Genomic DNA, 25,144 nt, shown 5'->3' with positions numbered 1-25,144 from the left:
CTCATGACCATTTAAGTTAGATTTTAATTTTTTTCCCCTTGAATTATACTTTTCCATATAAGCAAGCACATTTTTAAAAACCCACAAAACAAACCACACTTAAAAGCGCTATGCCAAATTCTTCACTGGGAAATCAAAGGCAAGGAAACTGTACTACTTTTTACCCACTAATATATTGCCTAGCAATTTATAGTGTATATGTGATAGTCAGCATATTCTTAATAGTTTTCTCAGGATGTTCAATACACTCCAAAATACTTCATATTAAAGGAGAGAAGCAAAAGACTGGAAAATAAAGAATTGAAGTTGTTTATGCAATCTAAATTCTTTCCTCTTTACTCCTAAGCAATATACCTTTTATTCCTATGATCACATACTGGTTTTTTTAATGTAACTGATGTGACCAGTATACAAATGGATAAAAGAACAAATAACTCAGAAATTCCCATCATTTCCACCTCCTGTTATGAGTCAATACATTATGTTTATTATCCCAATCTGGTACTAAATCTAAAATTATTTGTTTCCATTTAAGTTCTGGCATGGTGCAAATTGCTATAGTGGGTGACTTTCACAAACATGCATCAAATTATCTTGTGAGATAGGGCAGAATTGTAACCCTATTTTGCAAAAGGGGAAACGCAGCTTTGGGAAATTAACGTGTTTCAAATACTTCATACTGCAACAGCTCTAGCAGTAAAACTCAGGAATTCCTTATTTTCTGGTGAGAAATATGGGTTCAGGTAAATTCAAATAGAAAAGGGAATTGAACTTGGTCTCCCAAATCTGAGGTGAATAGTCTAATCACTGAGATTCTTGGTATAAAATGACCTCCTTTCACCATTTTGTGCTTCTTTTCCATTAATTTTATAAGCACCTGCAAATTACCTATTTGACCAGGCTAGCAAAGAACTCTGGTTTTCATAATAAATAAATCTTTGTTTTTCATTGTCATAAGATACTAATGTGGTTATTTTCAAATTATTATTATTTTGCTTTTGATATTTCCACATTGGACATGGATGATCAGTCTCAGTTAAGGTCACTGTCATTTCTAAACTGTTAATATGATACCCAAATCAAGTCTTCATTTTTGTTTTTCTCCATTATAAAAGTTACAAGCCTTGGCTATGTAACTAAGATTTTAAGAAGAGTTGCATAAGTTGCATAATGAAATTGGTGCACCCAAGTCCCTTATATGTTATTTTGTCATTCAAAATAGAGTAGTAAATAATTGTCAAAAAGTACAAGTTAATATAAAAGTTTTCTCCTTACTTGAAATTGAGTTGCATGGTTCATTAATTTGGGAAGTATCAGATGGTTTTTGCCAAATTTTCATCTCACACGGACTCCATTGATACTCAGTTCAGAAACACAGTTTTGACTTAAATATTCCAGACTATGTTTGGAAATTATAAGGTAAAATTACAAAGTGAAAGAGAAAATGAGAGAAGCACAAAGGAGAGAAGATACTGAAACAGTGGAGAGGACAAAGTAAAACCAGTGACAGAAATTGAAAAAAAAATGTCTGGTAAGCACAGAAAAAGCATTAATTAAAAAAGAACTAGAAGGAAACTGCTTTTCATACCAAGCGAAAGAAAAAATGAAAACCTGTAAAATGTGGTGAAATTAATTTATACAGACAACAGAATTGACTGACAAGCAAAAATTATTTTAAAACACTGTAGATTGAAGCAACAGCGCCTCCTTAGGAACACTCATACTATTACGCGCTACAGCCCTGAAATTACTGTGAGTACAGATATCTAGGTATTTATTTCCATTTTATACACCTTTGACAAATACTTGACTTGGAATGGGTACTGTACAGATTAGTTTGGACCAAAATGTTTAAAAAAAAAAAAATTAGGAGATTGTGACAAAAAAAAATGAGAAGATTGTCCTTTTTTAATGAGAAGCAGAATCAGGGTTTTTTTCTGATGAGAGTTTATTTGTGATCCTCCAGCATAACACATATATCGCAGCCTTGGGCTCGGACAGAAAAGTTTCTATGAGTATTATCTATAAATAGTAAGATAATTTCTACCGTTTTTCTGGCTTAATTGAGTAATGTAAATGGAAACACGCAAACAGCAGAAATGATGGAAAGCAAATTCCACGGTATATTACTCAGTTTGATAGGATTTCTTAAGAGCTTTCAATTCTAGATAATTGGACCTTTGCTTTTACAGAGATCTCTCAGTCTTTCTGCAAGATCAATAAAAGTTCAAGGCCTAAATCTTGAAATCCTTATTCATTGTTTCTTTTTCTGTCTTTGCACTGTACAAAAGTGCTACCTTTATTCTATGCCATTTACACTTAAAAGTGGGAAAAAGGAAATACTCTTAAACTTCCAAAATGTAGTGAAGGTTACTATGCCATTCTTTCAATGTCAGTTTTTCCATCTTAAATTACCAAGACAAAATATTATTTTTAGGATAGCGATTATGCTGTAAACTCTAGGAACAAACATTATGAGCACAGACCAAGTTTTACCACAACATTTTAGAAACTGAGAGAGCCTGAGCCTGAGAGGTGATTTGTGCATCAACAGCTGGAGCAAGCGCAGACCAGCGATGCAACCGTAGCATTAAAAATGAGACAGGGCGGCTTTAAGAGAGAAACAGGAAGCTGTAACTAGAATCCAGCTGAATTCTGAGCTGGGGCACTTTACCCTGAGGCTGCAAATGAAACAGATGTGCCTGCTGTGAATTTCTGTAGTATCTGGACTTTTTGGTACCAAAGGTGAAAATACTTTCCTTCCTGTGATTTTTTTTTTTTCTTTTATTTTGCACATATTTTCCATAAAGGGAATGAAATGGAGAAGTTGAAGAAATATGCATTAATGGAAGATGAAGATCGCTTTTATCATCAGGGAGCTGTGGAACTGCTAGTCTTTAACTTTCTGCTCATTCTTACAATATTAACAATTTGGTTGTTTAAAAACCATAGATTCCGCTTTCTGCATGAAACTGGAGGAGCTATGCTTTATGGTGAGTATAAATTCAAGTGCCAGTTTAACATGGGACTAGGTGCATATTTATGATCAGGTACTTGAGATCAAGTGCTGACAAAGCTCTAGAAAATGTGCTGAATGAAATGTCATCAGCTCCATAACTGTACAGTAAAATAATAACGTAACAACATCTCTCATGAAGTAGCTAGATGCTGACTTGCTAAGGGCGTGACTACCATGAGCTGGTTATCCTCACAATGTGCACGGTGTGTTCCTCTGTGGGCAGCCAGCCACTGCATGACATTTTGGGAGTTACGGAGTTTACTGTTTTCAAAATAAGGAAATGCCCACAGTGAAAGAGATTATGTAATTTGCTTGTTTTCCATGCTTATTTTCTATAATATTCAAAGGTGTTAGACTGAGAAGCCTTGTGGATCCAGCTATGTTGTCAAGTAAAGTTTAAATGATCTTGAAATTTTTCTTTTGTTTTTTTTTCTCTGTGCCTTTGAAAAAGACTGTGAAGACTGCCGCTCTCAAGTCTTCTGAATGCTGTCATTGTACTGTAATTTCAGTTTGCCTATCTAGTTCTAATCTTCTTTCATGAAGTTTTGCAATGTTGTGTATCACTTACATGTAGAACTTTCTGCATTATCCACTGATAATAAGCACTCACTAGTTTAATGGTATACATTTACATGATTTCTCCTGTCATTCTTTCTTGCTATTGTTTTACTGTGAGAGAAATGTGACTTCCATTTCTGTTACCATAAAACACATATAGGAGGGTAACACTGTCAAAATGGAAGATATAAATCAGCAGCTCAGTCATTACGTATCTAAATGCCAGCCTGTTTTGACTCAGACTCATTCTATGCACATCACGTACTCTAGCATTGTAATACCCAAAAATGGTTTTGTTAAGATTGCATATTCTGAAGAATTTTTGTTTATCATGGCACACAGCATGCAAAAAACTGAGACTGAACTGCAAGCTTGCAACAGAAAAGGCAACTGATCCCTACATTTTGAGATAAAAGCTTCATTTGCTTTTTCTTTGTCAAGCATTTTAAGATTATCTCAGTTCCATAGGAGGACTGCAGCTGAAGATCACAGTCTTCCTTGTATCCTTTTCAATCTATTTCATTAGATAAATTACCTGTGTGAAATTTCAAGAACACAGGCTATTTCATCTTCTTGGCTCACTTACTATCTTCACAAGTGACTTGATACTTTGAAGGAAAGCAAGTAAACAAGAAACTCTTGTATTAAGCCAGTCACTGAGCCCCTAACACCTGAGTGAGGAAGTCTGTGGGATCTCTTCATTCTCATCTGCCTTGTGTTTATTTTGAAGTTATGGGAAAAAAATATTTAATTATATGCCCTTTTTCTAATCTTGAAATCTCTTGCACATAGAAAACACACTGAACTCAACTGAATCAGTTGAGACTGAAATACACATCACAGGATATTTAGTTAAATACAATGGTTTTCATTGTCAGACATCATCTAGACTGTTGTTTAACAGTTTTATGGGGTACAAGCTACTGGGGTTTAATGGGGTACAAGCATCACTAAGAATACATTTGCCTGTTGCATTTCTGTTAACGTCTGTCAAAAGGAAAACCATTAAACACTGTGCCATATATTAATTACAATCAACTTGTAAATTATGACTATGTTTTTCTAATTACATGGGTGACTCTTCTATAGTAGCTTCCTTTACACTATTGTGCTGGTTTTTTGTGTGTGGCTGGCGACATTTGCTGAAGATTTAGACAAAAGCCTATCAAAATAGAAATGAAATATGGGAGAATACAACATTACACAAATAAATTAGTGTTTAATTAGAGTTTTATCTATTTGTTCTGTTTTGCTGCCTGCCCAGAACATAATCTGCACATCATGAGGATAACCACTTCATTATATTCTTTTGATGAGTTAAGAGATTACTGTTCCGGAAGGACAGAGCTTTGGAATTATTAAAATATTCATGAACAAAGGAAACATTCCTCATGATTGTAAATAAACTATCTATTTAGTCTTGCATTATTTATGGCAACCTTCAAACAGAGAAAAAAGCTTATTCATCATCAGTCCAAAAAGCTGATGATATCCTTTTTATCTTTAGGAATTTTGGATATGGGTTTAGGTGTCTTTAGCTTTGTGGAATAGCAATAATGAAAAGAAAGTGGACTTTCAGAGGTCATGATAGAGGTGTCAGATCAACAGGCAGCAGCTTTGGGGGAAAACCTTCATAGCAGCAAGCACTGACAGTGTGCTAAATCCTGCCCTCACTTATTTTTTTGCCTTCACTATCAGAACAGTTCTGCTTTATACTTGTTCTGTACAACCAAAAGTGTCTGCCCTACAGTTTGCTTTACTGCAGCCTGTTGAGCTATTTGCTAGATACGCAAATAGCAACACAAGAAACTGACAATTTTGCTTCAAGGGATAGAAGAATATGGCCACTTATTTGCAGACTGTCCCCCACAGTATGATAGATGGGTCTGTGTTCCTTGTCAAGACAGTGTGCCTTACGCATATAGCAGTGGAAAGGATGGAGAAAGTGAAATATGAGGAAGACCAGGGGGGAAAAAAAAAAAAAACCAAAACACACAGTAATACAAAAACAGGAAGAAGTTTCACAGTTACTGCAAAGTGCTGAACAGTCACAAACTGAACACTAGGAACAGCCTGATAGAAAGTTCTATTTAAAGTACAGAACAAATAAAAGGGTTGTTTTGTTTGGTTGTTTTTTTTATAAGCTTTGTAGGAAAATGCAGTTTTAGGTTGAATAGTTTCAGCTAAAAAGAAAAAAAAAAAGCCCATACTGGAAAACTATCCATTTAAATACTTTAAAAAAACTAGATTTTTTTTTTATTTTATTTTTTTAAATCAAAGCAATGGTTTAACACTAAATATTGCCCAGAGAGGTGGTAGATGCCCCGTCCCTGGAAACATTCCAGACAAGGTTGGACAGAGCTCTGAGCAACCTGATCTGGTTGGAGATGTCCCTGCTTCTTGCCAGGGGGTTGGACTGGATGGGCTTTAAAGGTCCCTTCCAACCCAAACCATTCCATGATTCTATGATTCTAAATATAGCTATATTCAAATTAAAAATCTTTCTGCAGTTGCAAAGAAAAGCTCCAAAGCATTTAGCATAACCCAGAATTAATTCACAAGAATTAACTCAACAGGAATTCAACATTATTTCACAAAAAAAAAAATGATGTGTACATGTATATATATGCACATTTCAAGGCATTTAGCGTAATAGCATTTATACACTGAAATTGTTTTGTTTGTTTTACTGTGAGAGATATGTGACTTCCAGACTGAAAAATCACTCACAAACAACGAAGAAGAATATAAACTTACCTGTTTAGTCATTCATTCCTTTGTTTTCCAGTATCTCGGAAGACAATTTTCTCTGCACACTGTAGCTTGGTTTGAAAAATAGACCCCAAACAGTAAACTCAACTTACTTCCTGATTTCTAGATGTCAAGGAGGCAGGTGAATGTGAAAGAGTAACTTTGTTCTACCCAGAAAGGGAAGAGCATCCTTTATGTACATTACCAGCACAATTTTCTACCCAACAGCATAGTCAGAATTAGAGTGGTAGATTATCTATGCAAGCAATAGCAAAAACTGAATGCCACTTCTCTGAGATAAAGAGTAGATGGCCTCTCTCTTAGCACCAGACCCCAGTAGATGGTGTCTTACTATTAGACCAAATAAAAGACTGGCCTATTAGCCAGCTCCTGCAGGGCATGATATGTTTAGATACCTCAGTCATAAAATGTTAGGTGTCAAATTCCCCATATAATACATAAGTCATAGCCTTCTACATTACTGGGGGCATGGCCCAGAGCTAGCACAATGAAAAACTGAGTGTAAGTATCCAAAGTTCTGATCCTCCCCAGAATATGTATCAGGGCTGCATACAGGTGCCACCAGTTACCTCTGATTAAGAGGCTAAAGCACTCCTGCAAGTAGGCAGCCAGAATTAAACTTTAACAAAAAAAAATCTGCAGACAAACAAAAAAAAATTATCCCAGCACCAACCCACCAATACAATCTGTGCCTTTGACCAGCTAGGTTAATTAGCAACTTTGGCTGAAATTGTTCTCAGCTTGAACTGTTGTCACCCCTAGGGAATGTTGATACCCATTAGGGTGGAAGCAAGGCTGATTGAAGATGCACCTGCCTTCAAAGTTGTGCTCTGTGGGACTAGTTGATCGGAGTGGAAAGAAAACATTAAAAGGATGAATGATAGAATAAACTCACAAGAAATGACTTTGTGTTGTAGTAGTTAGAGATGCTTCCTGAACTTTTGAGGGGATTGGAGGAGTGGGATTTTTTTCTTTTTTTCTTTTTTTTTTTTTTGCTTCCCTCAAATTGTTTAGCTCTTGGTAGGTGTGCAATGGGAAAACGGACTCACAGTAGCCCTTCCTCAGTCCCTTCTGAGGATCCTTTGCAGCACGTTTAGAAGTGAGGCACATATCAGAGTTCTTGAATCAACTTTGGTGGAGGTGCCTAATGATTAGGCAATATGATTCTTAAAGCTCCTAAATCCATTATGCCTCTGGTGCAGAATAACTCTAATTTACTTTCAGCTGTGGGTGTGTTCTGTGTACCCCTAATTCTCAAAGGCAGCAATGGATGTGTAACAAGTCCCAGAAAGAGGAATCCCTAGCCCTTAATAAAATAACAGAGAGTACGTCTTTGTATTCCTGACTGCAACATTCATAATGAAGATGGATTGTCAGGAGTCAGAGAAAGGCATGGGAAAATCACTATCAAGGCAAAAACTGACATTTTGTAGTGGGTAGATTAAAAAAGAAATAGCATTCTTGAAGCCAACAAAGAAATTTGGAAGAAATTCTGAAGTATTTGGGAAAACCAAGTAATGACTAAAACTACATCCATGAGTGTCATATTAAGGAAGGCATTTTAACAGCTGACTAGATAAAGTTCTGGGGAAAGAACAGTCCTGTTTAGCTTAGGAGTTTGGCACGAGTGACTTAAGAAATCCCTTCCAATACTCTCATCTATTATTAAGGATTTTATCCTGCTTCCACTGAAGAAATTGGAAAACCTGCATTGCCTTCACTTGAAATATGACTAAGCTCTAGTTAGAGTGAGATTTTGCTGCAAGATCTTACTTTAAAGAAAATTTAGACTTTTTAAAAGAAATCTGTAGCATCAGTTACAACCTTTTCTGGTTCAATCCTGTATTTATATAAATATGCTTAATTAATTAAATGAAGCCTTGGTACTAGTTTTGAAGGAAAATGTCTTAAATAAGGGGAAGCTGAGATGAAAACATTTGTAATTGGATTTGGACTCCTAGAATACAAGATAGGTACTCTACTTTGTGCTAGTACACTCAAATTTAGCCTTGCATAAGAGTTTGCATTTACAATTATCTTCATACTTAAGTGATGTAATATTATTTGAAACTTCTTTATTCAGGCTAACTAGTATGTCAGTATAATACCTGCTTGTGATGTCAGGTAACAGATGCAGCATCATTCCTGACTCATCTTCAGGCAGTTTTAACTGACAAATTCCTAGAATTATATGGTAAAGCCAAGCTTTGTGTGTGTGCCACTATGAAATCACAACTATTTGTACAAAAGATATCTTTTTACATACATGCTTGTATATACCAAAGTCCATAGAACTTTGTGAGAAAAATTTCATGTTTATTTATTTTGCCATTAAACATTGTTTGCAAGGAAATTAGAAAATATTAGGTTTTCTTCATAGTAGATGCATCCAAATTATATTTCCCAAATGTGTTTTTTTTTTTCTTTAAATGACCTATAAAGAATGTTTCAGAAGATATATTACAAAAGCATGATTTCAGTTTGGAAGGGGAAGTAGTGGAAAGTACATTATACACCTATTTAAAAATGAATTATTTCTATCACTGTGTAATCTGTGCTCCTGAATTCTATCATGAAATAAATGTTATATAATGATTTAAAGCAGAAAGTGCATTCCATAAATGATACATCTACTAAAATATTAAACACACTCTTCCCAGATTTTTAATTCACTGGGGGTTTTATGTAGGGTCTTCAGCACATATCCCATTATTTATATTGACACTTGCAATATAGTGTAGCGATAGTAATTGTCTTTGTCTGAACCTTCCATAGAGCATTTGAGAATATTCTGTATCAACCCATCATTATGGATCCTGTCCACATTTTGTTCAAATTTAATACATTATAGAATTTTCTTGAGAGCTACAAGGACCTCAAAGCCCCATTGATGCCCTGAGAATATCAATTGTTAGAATCTTCTCTAATGTAATTTCTCCAATAGTTATATGCTGCTGGATACTCTCACAATTTCCTTGTTCTTTCATTATCATTCCATTATTTGTGTGGCTCTGCACATTATCTGGATCTGGACTCTATCAGAGGACAAGATCTAAAGCTGATTGAAGAAAACCCAAAAGGCAAACTTAATTCCAGTTGTAAATCTCAGTCAGTATTGATCTTTATTTCTCTACAGCTACTGTGTTCATATTTTTAAAATATTCCTTTTCTGCAAATGGATTTATTTATACTCAAGAGCTGTCTTGCAGGACTAGGATCTACAATACTTGCATTTGTTTCCATTCCAGAAAATTCCTACAGAGACAGTTTGAGACTAGAGCTGAAGATAACATATCTTCACAAAATGCAGAATAAGAACAGTCCTCTACTCTTACTCTAAACTTGACACTACAGGTTGAAATAATTTGCCTTTGAATAATGCAATGCCTTACTATAATTGAGAACATTTGTTTTCATTTTTAAAACTATCAGAGTTTGACTCAAAGTACATGCTACATTAGCCAATACGACACACATACTAGGAATCTGAAAATGTTGTAGGGCACAGTAGTCCACTTGGCTGTACAGCAGAGATGGTAGAGGCAATGTCAGCCACTCTCCACTGATCACCCTTGAGCAGTTCCATATTTCCATTCTGAAAATGGTATGTGTACAAGCCATATAAACAGGTAAACTTCAAAGGCTAAAGAAGAAGAATTCTGAATAATAGGATTTAAACTCCTATTTTAAAAATTACTTTCATGTTTTCAGTTCTTTGTTCATTATTTTTGAGCTCTCAGTTAAACGCAGCAGTATTTCCTTAAAGTCTTGTCTTCTGTATGCAGCAAGACGACTGATATTTGTACAAATAAGTATGATGTTAATTGTTGCCGGTGTAACTGAAACAAGGCTAGTAGAAAAAAACATTGTCCTACATAATTTTGGAAGACATAAGTGTGAGAATCTAGGTAAAACCATCCAGAAAATGCAAGTTAATATGACAAATGCTGTAAATGAACAGGCAAATGTTAGAGACCAGGAAATGCAGCAAGACAAGAAGTTGGGCAAGCACAGAATTGTGGGAAAGATAATGAGGGACATAAAGGGAAATTTGGTAAGCAGACGGAGAGGATGCAGCAGGAAAGGAAAGGGAAATGAAAGAGGAGATAATGGGATGGGTGAACAGATTGTAACGGCACTTTCGTCTAAAACACTTATTTCTCCTGACTATGGAAAACCTATTCCATCTTGTGACTTGATACTGATTCTAGCAAACTGTGTTGTCAGATATTCCTGTTCTTGAGTAGTCTTTTTCTGCCAGTGTCCCTGCATAGGCATTGGTAGACACATTTCTGTTACCTGAGCTGATTAACTCTATATAATATCCGATAACAGAAGTGCAACAGAGGTTATAGTTTAAGACATTGAGTGATAGGAACGAAAACGGTAAGGGAAAAACTAGAGGTCTTCTATTCCAGACAATGAGAAGGAAACATAAAGTCTTGTCCAAGCATCAAATGAAGTTGAATTTTTAATGTATTTGGAATTATATTTGAAAATCAAATATGTGGTTCTTCTAGAGGAAATCTAATAAAAGTAAGATTAAAACCTTGACTGTTCTAACTAATTAATGGTTTCCTGGATTCTGACTCATGGTTTTGGACATCTGGGGCTGACCACTATAGAAGTCACATTTCACAGTAGCACGTGCAGTGCTTGCTTCCTTTTCCCATATGTGCTCTCCCCTAAAATTTTGAGGAATTCTGTCTTTTACTACAGCTGGATTTATTATCTCATTTAGTGCACAAATGCTGTACAACTTAAGAAAGTGGCTCTGGGATTTTCTACTGCTTATCTAAATCCTCTACCATTTAAAGAAACCAACCATACTGAACAATAGATACAAAACAAGCATAAATGCATATGCATAGTAAGCAGGCAATACAGCTGTTACTCTGTTGTAGCATCAGTCCAGGAAGCTACAAACTTGCCTTCCACGTATGCTAGAAAGCTGCAGTTCAGAGAGTTTCTGTTTTGGGAAAATGTGACAATAACAAAGACATCCTATTTATCTCTGTAGCATTTATAGTCACAACTTAAACATCATATTTTTCAGATGCTTATCAGCTATTTCCTGTAATTTCATTTCTTTCTTATCTTTCCTTAGTAAGTATATCTATCTAGATGCTTAGATGTCTTCCATCAATATTTAATCTGAGTATTAGCATTTTATGAATGTGTTCATAATTAGTAACTGTAAAGCTGTTCATCGTAGACATGGAAGTTAAAGCACATAGGACATAAAAGAAACATGGAAATTAAATTTGAAACTAAATCCAAATCTCTGAGGGTGGAAATGTTATCTAGCTAAATATTAGTCACCTATCCTGAGGTAATTACGCAAGCTCCCACTAGAGTGAACAGAAAGAAGTGTACTTTCCAGAGGACCATTGCAGAAGTACTTTTTCCTCTCTATTAACTGTAAAAGGAGACAGAATGTCCATCTTAGATAAGAGTCCTAAACAGTAGATAGTCAAATCAATTAATCCCAATCTTGATCTTCCTTTCTTTCTTCCTGCTCTTATTTTCCCATGTTATACAATCTCAAAATACACACAGCCTTCTACAGAAAGCAGAATGTGCCTGAGGATACTGTGTCAGAGTTTTGCCCCACGAATGAAGTGTGTAAAATGACCGAAAGCATGGCTGATTTTTATATGTTCAGTACAGCACATTAGTTACATAGGCACCCCCCTTTTCTAAACATCCTTTGAAAATGCAGTGGTTGAGCAACTCTGTTAATAACTGTATCAGAATGACTCTAGCAAACATATCACAAAAACAGGAGTACAACTGAGCATACGTCAGACCTACATGTGTAGTCTAATGAAATTAACATTTTGGAAGAATATTTTATGGTCATCCATGAAGTGCTGAGTGAAGTATACCTCTGTGAAGTTGGAAACACTGAGAAAGTGGTGTCCTAGCTTTAATAAGAGTTGATTTTTCTCCAAATCAGTAATTTGCATAGCATCAGATATTTAAAAGTACCTGAATCTCTTTGTTTTGTTTTGGTTTTTTTTTTACTCTCCAGGCCTTGTAATGGGATTAATTATAAGATACGCAACAAAAGCATCAGATGTTGAAAGTGGAAATGTTTATGAATGTGAAAAGCTGAAATCTGGACCATCCACTCTACTAATTAATATAACTAATCAAGTCTATGAATATCAATACAAAAGAGAGATCAGCCACCACAATGTCAATAGTCACCAGGGCAATGCAATGCTTCAAAAGGTAAAACCCATCTTATTTTTGTTCTCAGCTATGTAAGGTATTTCTTTTATTTACACCATTGAGAGAGGAAAACAAGTTTCAAGCTAAAATGTGACACAAAGAGAGGCTATTCTGAATTTAGAGTGAGAGGGGTAAGTGAGGAAGAAGAACAGGGAAGGAAATAAGGTGTGGTAGAAACCTGATAATCATTTAGCATACAACTGTCTGTATGCTTCCAGAATAGTTGCCTGAACTCTTTTAGATGGCAGTCTCACCTCCTGCAGACACTGAGTTCACTTGCAGACACAGCTGTTACCTTGGATTCATCGCCACCAAAACTTTATAAACCCCAGTTAGATGTTTATTTGTCCTCTGTCTTAAAAGTGGCTTGCTCTGGCAGCATAATGCAAGGGAAGCTTACATCCAGTATACAGCAGACATAACTACAAATTCTAAACATTTTACAAAATATAAATTTGTAAATATGTAAACTTCCATAGATAAGTGTTTTGGTTTTTTTTATAATGCTTTAAAAGCATTGCAACGTGCTCATACATTCATTCACTACTGCAGTGGTCCTCAGGGGGGATTTCACTTGGGGCAACAGCATTGTGGCAATTCAGGCTGGATGCAAAAAGGGAAGTGTGGGAGGAAGTTTACAGAGTCTTTTACAATGTTGTGGCCTTTTCTGCTTTCCAGTATATAACAAATAAAATATTTTCTATTTTATAAATATAAATGTATTTTCATTTATATAAATAAAGTATATTTTATATTATATATATTTTCCCCATCTTTGCAAGATTTATTTCTTGTAAGACTGACTTTCTTAAAAAAATGACAGCAATTTAATGAACTCATGAGTCCAGAGGGACTTTTTAAAACCTGGATTTTATGCTGAAAGACATCACATAGTCACATGAATCTTCTAAGCCTTTACCCAATGTTTTTTTTACAATATTGCAATATATTTTGCTTTTTTCCAAGTATTATTGTTTATCTAGCACAATAATACATGTTCCTGTGTATCATAGTGGTTATCATTATAAAAACTTTTAAGTTATGCTTAGAATGTGCACTGAGGAACTCAGCAGAATTTAACCATCTGTTCAAATTCCTTGCTGATGCAGCACCATTGTGTGCCTGTCTGTCCTTACTGCCAGGCTCTTGCATTTCTCAGAAAGAACCAGACTGTCAAGGACTGTTACAGCTGTGGTGGGTGGAGACAGGAAAATACTGTGGCAGTCAGATTAGTCAGATTTTGCTGAATCTTCATCCTTTTTCTTGCTAGTTGGTTGCAAGAGGTTTGTCTTAGTCAATGTGTGTGTTTAGTTTCCAAGGCATGTGCACTAATCCATTACATTTGAACAACTTTATTAACCTGATATACTGACGCTGATGTGTTATGAGAAAGGAGCACTAACTTGCACAGAAGTTTCTGTTGCCCTTATAGAAATTTGCTCAATGTTCTTTCCATAGTCTCACTTTGCTGGAAGATTCTTAACAGTCTCAACTGTGAATTATTGGAGAGGCCTCAGCCTGCCTGGATTTTCACTCCTTTTTCCTTTAAAATCTTCTGGCCAATGCCCTCTTAAAAAGAAAATAAATAAAAAAAGGAAAGAGGGAAGAATTCAGCAGTATTTAGGAGACAATAACAATGCCTGGCAGCCTTCCTGACTGGCAAAAACAGTAACATAAAAACCAGAAAACACGATCACACCATGCTCTGGTTTTTGTACAACTGTAATTCCCTTTTGACCTCAGTATAGGAGTTTACTAAGTGCATTTACCAGAAACAATAGACTGCGGCATAACTTACCAACATGTATCCTTTAGAACACGGTTCTGAATAATAAAACGTGCAGTCAGGATTTCTGATGCCTATGGAAAAAATATTTTAATGTATTTGCTGAAATAATTAAAAAATTAACATTTGAGATTGTTAATTTATAATTGAGGAAAACCCTTCTTCTGTCATGTTTTCAGTGAAGTTACCAGCATAGCTAAAGTTGCTGGCACATTATGTGCCTGCTAGTTTTTTTCAGCTTTATAATTCAAAGTAAGCAGAATGGAAAAAAAGGCCGAGCTCTCTTCCTGTTTAGCAAATCAAGCTGTCTGGTAGCTAGAAGGCACGAGTAATTTTGTAGGCAGGTCTGTGGTGGTTTAGCACTCGTCACCACACAGTTTCTCGCTCTCCCTTCCTGTCCCCAGAGGGATGAGGGAGAGAAATTGGGAAGAAAGGAAAACTCCTGGGTTGAGATTAAGACAGTTTACTAGAATAGCAAAGGAAAATTACAAGAATAGAATATAAGGATACTAAAATATACAAAATGAACAATGCACGATTTCTCACTGCCCAATGCTCAGTGACCAATACAGCCCGTCCCGGGCAGCGATCACAGAAACGAAACTGAGCAGCAAGCAGAGGAGCGAGAGGGAGAGAGCAAGGTAGAGAGAGCAATGCCAGCAAGTGAGTGATGCCCCCCCACTGTGGGCAACCCCCACTTATATACTGAGCATGACGTTTATGGCATGGAATACTCTCTTTGGCCAGTTTGGGTCAATTATTCTGTCTGTATGCCTGCCAGCTTCTTCCACCTGCACATTAGTGAGACCTCGAAAGCCAGAGAGTGTCCTTTGTCTTATTAGCAATAACTCATAACATCACTGTGTTTATCAACATTCTTCACATACGAAATCCAAAACACACTGGCTACTGAGAGGAAAATTCACTCCATCCCTGCCAAAAACAGGACAAGGTCTTACTCTTTCGACACTAAATAATTAATCTAGAGTACTGTACGCTTAAAATATCAGTTTATCTGAAAAAAAAAGGAGCTGCAAGCCACTGCATTAATTACATCCTGTCGCTTTTAGAAGTATTGGTATAGTACAGCCTGCTGACAGAACAGTAAACAGTATACAAGCTTATTATATTTTTCCTCAAGCAGTGCTGTGGTTTTAAACAAGATTCTGTTTTATTGAAAGCTACTTGTAATGAAGTGCAGTGACTGAACATGTTGTACCAACAACAGCTGGAATCAGAACTTTTTGACTTGCCTAACATCATCCTCATTCTAGCATTACTTTAAAAATTTTAATGGGTATTTTATAAACTGTTTCTGGCTGTTGTAGAAACAAAAAGGTATATTTTGCATGATCAGGGCTGACATTACCCAGGCATTTGAGTGTAAAAAACTGCAAAGGGAACAAAGTGGTGTCTGCCGCTGTGCCAGCCAATGGCTTGGAACTGGAACCACGAAGAGATTAACCCAGCAGCGTACCTTCAGTCCTGAAAGCAAATAGCACCTTAGCTATGTCTTTGCAGAAAATCCAGTTAGTCTTTTGCAGAATGGCTGAATCTAGTCCTTAGCTTATTGAAGATACATGGAAACCTCTTTGCCTATAAAATAGATAAAAGATATACAGGCAATAGGATAGCATTAGTGCCTCTCAGATTTCATAACACAGTGATAGGTTGCATCTTCAGTAACACAGAGATAGGTAACTGTCACCAGAAGCAAATTACAGTTTCATTGCCATGAAAATATGACTTACATTGTCAGCATATACACAAATAGAAAAAACAGCAAGGCACTAAGGATGTAACTGCTAATAATTAAGGCCATCAAAAACCCTCAAATCGAAATCTGTAAGAGGCTTTATGACATTTGTGAATTTCCTGTCTGCACAGGCAGTCCTTTTGCCAAAAAGGACAATCTGTGCTTTGCTACACTTACATTTTGTTAAGAAGTAGAAAGAGCTAATAACTGTGGGGAGTCTAGAGCTTGTTTTGTTGCAGGCAGCCCAAAACTGATTGACAGGATTGGACTGGTTATATTTTACAAGATGTGTTACGATGGAAATGATGTTAGTGAAGCAGTCAGCAGGTTTATTGAGAAACTTTAGGACAACAGAGACCTGTGCTGGCACCTTAAAGGAACTGATTATACAGTTATAGTTTAATGAGTTATGTCACATCTGAGCTACATTACCTAGCTACATTACCTGCTAAAAATGTGAGGTAAAATATATTTTTGATCACTTTTAGGTGAAAGCGAGTGACATAATAAAGATATTCAAAATGTGCACAGTTTTCATGTGCAGTAGTTCTGGAAAGCACATACTAGCTGACAGCCAGGGTTCATTAAGTAATGTTAGCCAGCTCTGTCTGTGCCTGAATAGCAATGTTTCAAAGGAAACATTACCTTGGTTTTGGAGGCATATGCCTTTTCTTTATCACTGCTTTGTTTGTGGGGAATTGAGGAACAACACTCATGATGTGTCTTTCCTGGAAGTGAACAGGTAGCCCATGTCTGAACCTGTCAAGTTGGATGTCTGCTAGTGCAGATACTTAGTACCACAGGTAACACTACTTGTATGTGTTCCCTGTAAAATAGTGCATGACTAATTTCCCTCTTTAAGGAACACTTTTCAAGTAGTATTCTACATAAATAAGCAGTAAGGAACTACACATTAATACTTGTAAGAAAATTACTCAGCATAACATCCTGGCCTGCAGACACTGAAGCTGATGCTGAGCTTAATCCAGATAAGAAGTTGCAATTAAAACCTACCCTATTAAATTAAATGCTTCTTTATTTGTTCTTACCCTCTCTTTTCTCCTTTCTGGCAGATGACATTTGATCCTTCCATCTTCTTCAATATTTTGCTGCCACCCATTATATTTCATGCTGGATATAGTTTAAAGAAGGTATGTGTCTCTTTATTATATTACAAAAGTGACTGAATGTGATTGCTGCTTTGTAAATCCAACAGGTCAGTGACAGAGAAAAGAGTTAGTTAGCAATTACATTGCATGGGAAGAACTTGACAGGAGTGGAAGAAAATGAAAGATGCATGGACCTCGTTCTGCTTTCTTTCTGCATCAGTCCAAAGATTTCATTGTGTGGTTTATAACACCTGGGCACTCCTGTTTACAGAAGAGAACACTTTGAATTGGTGACACTGCATGTAGGCAGCAGCCTATCTGTGTTTTATATGCTGCATAATGAGAGCTTTGTTTATTCAAGGGATAGGGTTATGATACTGTTTGCATCAGATACTTTCAATATCAACTTCTGTTATGATACTGAAGCATTTGTCTGGATACAGAAAAAAAAGGGAATTTCAATTACATTCAACCAGGCACAAACTTAAACATCTTAAATTGTATTTTCTGAAATAACTGATGTAGCCTATATTGTTTCATCTTGTAACAAATGGCACTTCTAGATGCAGTATTTCAACTTGTTCTGAATGTTCTTTTATTGACTGTATTATAAAGGACTTTTTTTTAAACTTTTCTCCCCAGAGACATTTTTTTCGTAACTTAGGATCGATTTTAACCTACGCCTTTTTGGGAACTGCCATCTCTTGCATTGTCATAGGGTAAGTGAATGCCGCCTGCTGTTATTGCTGGTATTTTTTCAATTAGAAACTAAACTGTAAAAAGAATTGCAGACCCTGCATGGTCAATATACTTCATAACTTGTGTAGCAGATAAAGTAATTCCTTATCAGGGAATGCTGAGATGGAAAAGGCAAAACAGTAAGAACTGTCTAGGGCATTAAGGAAATTGTGTCCTTCATTTCTGGTCTGTGACTGATGTAAACATGAACTGCTTTCTAAAACCCTGTAGCTTTAACCATCTGTCCTGAGAAACAGAACCATTCTCTTGACTGAAATTCTGTACTTCTAACCAGAATTCCCTCTAGAGAAAAGCAGATCTCTAGCAGAAAAGGAAAGACTTTAAATCTCAAAATGGGGAGGAACAGATACCTAGTGAGATATATATATATATATATATAAAATAACTGGAGTAATTTCAAAGAGTAAGTGAAACTTTTTTGGTTGAAGATCATATGCAAAGCCTCAGTCTGGAACTATGTGTGAATTTAGCCTGGATGTGACTAAATGGCTTCTGCAGAGAAAGAGGAAGGGAAAAAAGCAGAAGGGCAAAAAATCATGTTTTATTTCAATACTTCCTTAGTGAAAAATTTCTATTTTTGTTTCAAAATTTGCCTAATTAAAGAAAAGATTTGCTAGTCAGAAATGGACTGTATATGTCCAGAGTGGCATAATGTGAAACTTTTGTTTGTCTGTTTGGTTAGCTCAATCAAAATTAAACAAACCATTTTAAAAGCCTTTGGGATCTTAAAAGTGCATGCATTTCACAATATTTATGAATGCCACACAGACACTTCAGCTCTCATGTTCTGAGAAATTCCTGATGCATGTGAAAATGAATGACCAGAGCTGGAATCTGCAGTAAGCGGCTGTCTGTGCCTTCACAGAGCCTTACTGAGAAAAGCAATGCAGCGTTCACAGTTTAACCTTTAGCATCGTTATGCATCCCATGACATTTCTGTGCTACGGAGTGGTGCAGAGACAGCTGAGCTAGCTGAGTCTCTGTGGTCTTAGGTGATGGAGCAGTGCTGCATGTAAGCGCGTAAGCCTTGCTGAGAGGCCTTGATCTTGCTGGAATTGTGCAGAGTCAAAATGGGAAAAAGTCACAGAACTTTCTGGTGTTCAGGTTTTAGATAGGAAACACACTGCAGTTTGTAGGATTTACTTGTAGTCCTGGGCACAGAACTCTAAAATGTACCATTTAAATCTCTGCATGATATCGAAAAATTTATGGAAACACTTCAGTTTTTGTGAAGGCGCTTGAATTTAAAACTAGTCAAAGTTCTGTACCTATGAAGAGCACTTTCAAATTCTAGAAACAATTAATTTTTTATTTCTGTCTTTTCCCTTTCTTTATAACAGACCTTTAAGTAAAGACATATGTGCTGCATCAAGGTATAAACTCTTTGCTGGCATTATTGTGAGATGGAACTTTCTCCTTTAATGTAACTTTGATAATAGTAAAACACATGAATGAGCTATAACTTAAGAGGTTAATTATTTTAAAACGGCTCTTTTATAGGTGTCTAATTGTATCTATCTTGACATCCTAGATTCTTAATAATCAAGTAGCTTAGTAAGCATAATGTACCTGAAGCACTGTGGCTATTAAATGTTCTGCAAGCTGTGGTCAATCCAAATGTCAGGAAATTTTAGATTCCACAATAAAAAGAAACATTCAAAGTATGTTCACCCTCTGTGCTGAAATACAAGGAAGTGTAAGCTCTGTATATACCTGTTTCCTCTTCATGTGAAAGGAAACCAGTCAAGAAAGGATACTTTCAATTTCACTCACAAATCTAACTCCAGGAGACAGTGTGCCTGTCTTACTTATTGGAGATGAAAAGCTTACTCCTGCTTTTCTTTCTGAAATTTTGCTGTCCTTGAGAAATGGCACCTCATCATCCTCTGACCTCTCCTATTTCTTGTTCTCCTCTGGAGAAGGATGTGAGGCAGAAAGCTCTGGATCTTGGGGATCCTTCTTTTCTAATCAGAACACGCATGGAATTTTAAAGACTCAGAATATACAGGATTCCACAAAATAAATAATTAAACAATCAGAGCAATTAGCTGCCTGGTTGCTTGATATCCCTACATTTAAACTACTCTGTTCATTTCTTTGTGAGACTCTATAGCTTGTGATAGAGCTCCAAATGCATTTGTCCATGTGAAAGAGAAACAGCAGTATCACAGCACTGTTGCTTTGGGGGCTAAATGCCTGCATCATAGATCCATGAAGATCACAGCTTGGATAGCTGCACCACTCATATGTTTCCTTCATCTTTATTTGCAGTAATATACACCACAGTAAGACCTCACTTGTCTTAGCCATTGAACATTTCTCTTGTGTAAACCAATTGCTAATAGCTCTGTGAGACTGCAGAAAAGGAGTAGGGCTGTCCAGCCCAGTGATGCTCTTAAACCTGCATTTGGTTTCTGAGCTCTGATACGTGTCATTGCCTTTTGTAAATGGAAAAGGCCAGGGCAGCTTCCATAAGCTTGTTAAGAGAAATATAATATATTGAGTTTAGCCTACCAAATACCGTCATTCCTCTATCCATGTTATTTTATCTAAAGCAGAAAAAAATGCAGATAGAATCTACTACAGAAAGTTCCTACTAGGTCCCGCAATTCAAAGTTCAAACCCTTAGTCAAGGACAAAGATCCAAAGGAAACCCTAAGGTAGAGGAGTAAGCAGTGAGCAGCACTGGGCTTGTACTGTGTTCCATACAAACCCACAATCCCCACTGAAATCATTGCAGAGAAGGCAAATAATATATTCAGAATAGGGCTTCTGTGATTGTGGAGCATGTTTGCGTAATGTACATGTCAGGATAAGAATTGGATAATGAGAGCATGAAGAAGAAAGATTATATAAAAACTTCACTGAAGGGAACTAAAAATAAGTCACGTAATAATCACATCCTAAGAGAGAAGGAATGAAGACCTATAGTTGTTACAAAAGAAAGGACAGAACCCTGAGGTATTTCTAGGTTGCATTCCTGTAGACAAATATTTTGTGCATAGATATGATTAAACGTGCTTAATTTTTATTATATATGCACAAGACATATACACGTACAGTACATCAATACACATGGGCTTAGACCACGTCTACCTGCAGCCTCTCACTGGGACTGTGCTCTTCCTGCCTGAGTGAATTACAGAGCACGCCACTGTGAACTCCTCTTCTGGGGCTCGCTGTAGTGACAGGGCACAGCCTATAACAAAGAAGGACCAGACCTGTCTTTGTAAACCAGAAACGGCTGGGAAATATTGTTAATAAAGAACAGGAACATCATTTGGATTGTTGCAAACTCTTAGAGTTCTAAAAAGTTGTCACAGAACACACTGATACAATTGTGCCTGTCTTCTCTTTGTAAATCTTTCTTTTTGAGTGAAAGGCTGTCTTCTGGCATCAAGAAAAAGGAACTGTGTGGAATTTGAGTGAAAAGGCTATAATCAGATATTCCCACTGAGGGCAGAGGAAGGAGGGGTAAGAGGGATTGGGTTTTTTTTTTTTGTGAAGGCAGTACTGAAACATAATTGCTTTCAACTTAATACTGCTCTAAGGAATGCCTGCCCACGTTAGCTGTAATACTGTCCTCGGTCACTTAACACACATGCAAGTTATGGTAATTTCCAAGCTCTCCCAGCAAGGCCAAATTATGCCCTTTGGACCAAGTCTGACTAGCAAGGATCCATGCAGAGAGATTCCATGATGGAAAGGAGAAATTCCCCGACTCCAAGCCATATTGACTTTGCAGATTTGCTGAAGTTGTCCCCTTCATGGTGAACAGAGTCTTCTGACTCTGGCTTTACATGATATATCATATAAGATCCAGTCTCTCAACAGATACCTTTTCTCTCCCAGTGGTTCCAGCTTCCTGTCTCCTGAAGAATAGTGTGGGATGATAAGTGAGACAGCTCTTTACTCCTAAGAAAAATCATACAAGTTAAGTGTCTCTGAGGCTTTTGCTGATGCAGGGTGGGCAGTCTCTTGCTGAAACTACTTGAGTTTCATAAACTCAGAGAGTAATTTAGGTTGGAAGCAATGTCTGGATATCTACAGTCCAACCTCCCAATAAATGCACGTCTGGCTTCAAACTTAAATCCATTTTGCTCAGGGCTCTGTCCAGCTGAGTTTTTAATATTTCCAAGAATTCAAATTCCACTGGCTCTGTGGGAGCCTTAACCATCCTCACTACAAAGATTGTTTTTCTGTATACCCAAATGGAATTTCCCTTGCTTCACCTTGTAACCATTCCCTCCCATCCTTTCACTATGCATCCCTCAGAAGGTGGCTTCATCCTCTCTATAACTATCTATTAGTGGAAGACACCAGTTAGCTTCCCTCCTGGTTAGAAGAGAAAGCTAAACTGCTTTTCTCCAGGCTGAAATAACTCAGCCCTTTGTCCCTTCTCATACTTCCTGCCTGTCAGACTCCTAATTATCTTGGTGGTTCTCTGCTGGACTGTCTTCTATCAGTCTTTCTTGTACTGCAGTCCAAAACTAGATGTATTATTCCAAATGCCACCTCACAAGTGCCAAGAAGAAGAAACTAATCACTTCTCTTAATTTGCTGACTTCACAAACACAACCTGATTTGCAGTTAGCCTTCATAGCTGCAGTTGTGAAGTCCACTTCTGACTCATGCTGAACTTTATGTCCTCCAGAACTCCAGGGTTTTTCTGCACTTAGCTATCTAGCCATTGTGAGCTGGCTAGCTATGCTGTGTGACTGTTGCATGGGGTTATTTCATCTCTTACTATGCATCTGGATATTAGCTCTATATTGATGACTGACTGTAAGTTGAAGCAGCACTGAGCTGATGCTACTCAGTGAGCCCAAGAAAACGGGACTGCTGAAAAATTAAATAAACATCTGCTCCCTCTTGCCTTTTTTATTTTACCTTTTAAGAAGAAGCAGGGAGAAGGGCCTAAATAGCTTTTACAAAGAATACTCTTCTATTCTCCTACATATTATTTTTAATAAACTGTGCTATCTGATGAAATACATCTTCCAGAATTTATGCTCATGATAGATATTTTCAGTTTTGATAATGGAAAAATACTCAAGTATTTGGAAAAATCTTGACGCTATGGTAACAACCTGTCAGAGCAACATATGAGGTACTGAGTGGCAAGGGGAGCAGAAAGATTTGCAGTTTTTTTTCACCTCTTGAAATAATCTTGCATTCTTTGATCAGCATTGTGAGTGCCAGACAGGGCCAAGATGCTTGTGCACAGGAGCACTAACTTGATGAAGCTGGCCTTATCCGTGATTTTTTTTTTTTTTCACTTGGGTTCTCTCGAATTGCAATGCCAAAACCACATTTTAGATATTCAGAATGCAGCATGTTTGCAGTCACTTACTCATATTTTTCCAGCCTGCCTAGTACATTTGGCAAGCCTTGATTTTTCTGGAATTTAAAGTGCTCTGACTGTGCAACTCAAATAGCAAACTGCTTGCAGACAACTTAGGCCAAGTTTGATCCATCTTTGTGGCTGCAGTGAGAGTTTTGTTTGAGTAAAGCTGAGATAAATAGGGCTTGGATCAGAAAAAAATAGAGTAATTGTAGTTTCAAGACAGTGAAGTTACGAAATACAAATAGCTAATAAAACTGGTGTTAGGAAGAGTTGTTCCAAGATCCTCACTGTTTTACAGGAAAAGATGTAGGTGTTTATATTAGCTACTCAGTTTGTATAGCCGTCTCTGGCTGGAGAGGTAGGACTTCTCCATATTCCAGCTAGAGCCAAAGCTGGTTATTTTGGCCTGATTAATTCCAGTACAAATCTATGAGCGTATGGATGCTTACTTTAGAATAAATATATCAGATTGTTTCATGGTAATCAGTGATTAAAAGTGAACTTCTAATTTAAAAAAAATATATATATTTCTTTTGTGCATCTGTGTTTAACTGCAATGACTAACAGTTTGGACAAATAAGTCTCTTCTGACATTTAAAGTGTAAGAAATAAATAATCATAGTTGATTCTCACAGGCAGTCAAGAACCCTTTCCCTTGCCATTCCTCACCATTCTCCAAATTAATATTCAAGTGCTTGTTGCATATGATCACTAAAAGCTGAGCTTATATGATAAGATATAATAATTATAATATTTTCTAAATTATTTTTTCAAATACTGAATCTTAAATGGTTTTGTTTGAAAACCAGAACAATTTTTGTTTTAATACACACCTATACTCATATATAAATATATGAGAGAAGGAAAAAGGTATCAAGAAATATAAAATACACTTCAAATATTTTTGAGAAAAAAAAAATCAGCATGCTGACATAACTATACAATCTTTGTTCTCTCATCAGTAAACGCACCCAAACATACTTCTAAAGATTAGGAGACCAATTCCTTCCACTGGCACACCATTTAAACAGACTATTTACAATTAATCATTTTTAGTAGAAGACAATCTTTCAAAACAAACAAAAAAATGTGACCTGTTTTTGGTGTGTGTGGTGTATTTATTCCCTCCTGAAAAGTTACCTTATTTTACAACCTTCTTCTCAACAAGTAGCTAGCGCTGGCCTTATAGTAACATGAGAAAGGACTATTGATACTGATACATCGATATATTGTTAGATTGACATATTCTCAGTAGACACAAGTTCCCTCTCTTGTTAAGCACTCGGAAGCACACTCCTGAGAGGTTCAGCATGCAATGGTTATGTTTACTGTGTACTGCATGACTGGGGTTTTAGGGGTTTTTTTTTTCATAGATATTTCAGTAGTTTGGCAAATGCTAGATGGATGTTTAGTTAGGTTATGGGTGTGTTCTGTATTACGTTCTGATTGAAGCTTAATGGAATATACAAATGGGGTCTGCTGACGTGACACAGTCTTGAGGTTATGATCTGACTATTCTTTCTCATCTGAGGGCTAAGGATAGACTTTACAACTTGGAAACTAAACACTTGTAGCTATATGCTTCAGCAGAGCAAAACCAAATGTTGTTTGGCTTGAATCTGCTGTATAGTGCTGTGGAATTCTTCTGGATTTTGGAAACTGTTTCTGTAAGGAAAAATGGGGCCAGGTTAAGGGTAACAGAAAGAAATCTCTCTGTTACAGAGCCCTCCAGAAACTAAGCAAATACCTTTACAAGGATTATCTGCTGCTATACCACCTAAGCTCTTGCCTTCCCAGATGA

The 25,144-nt window shown here is 36.6% G+C and overlaps 1 protein-coding gene across 1 annotated transcript in view; it reads left to right on the top strand.

The window, feature by feature from the left end:
• Positions 1–2,717: 2,717 nt before the first annotated feature.
• The window catches only part of SLC9A9 (solute carrier family 9 member A9), a 196,777-nt gene continuing 174,350 nt past the window's right edge, over positions 2,718–25,144 (top strand). Inside the window, exons 1-4 of the mRNA XM_086754917.1 lie at positions 2,718–2,993; positions 12,384–12,586; positions 17,202–17,279; positions 17,880–17,956. Of these exons, the coding sequence (XP_086611043.1) occupies positions 2,819–2,993; positions 12,384–12,586; positions 17,202–17,279; positions 17,880–17,956 (533 nt within the window). The 5' untranslated portion in view covers positions 2,718–2,818. The remainder of the gene's footprint in view (positions 2,994–12,383; positions 12,587–17,201; positions 17,280–17,879; positions 17,957–25,144) is intronic.

Source organism: Chlamydotis macqueenii, chromosome 9 (genome assembly GCF_036417535.1).
Source record: "Chlamydotis macqueenii isolate bChlMac1 chromosome 9, bChlMac1.mat, whole genome shotgun sequence".
NCBI lineage: Eukaryota > Metazoa > Chordata > Aves > Otidiformes > Otididae > Chlamydotis > Chlamydotis macqueenii.
The sequence above is the reverse complement of the archived record's forward strand: the minus strand, read 5'-3'. Positions and strand labels throughout refer to the sequence as shown.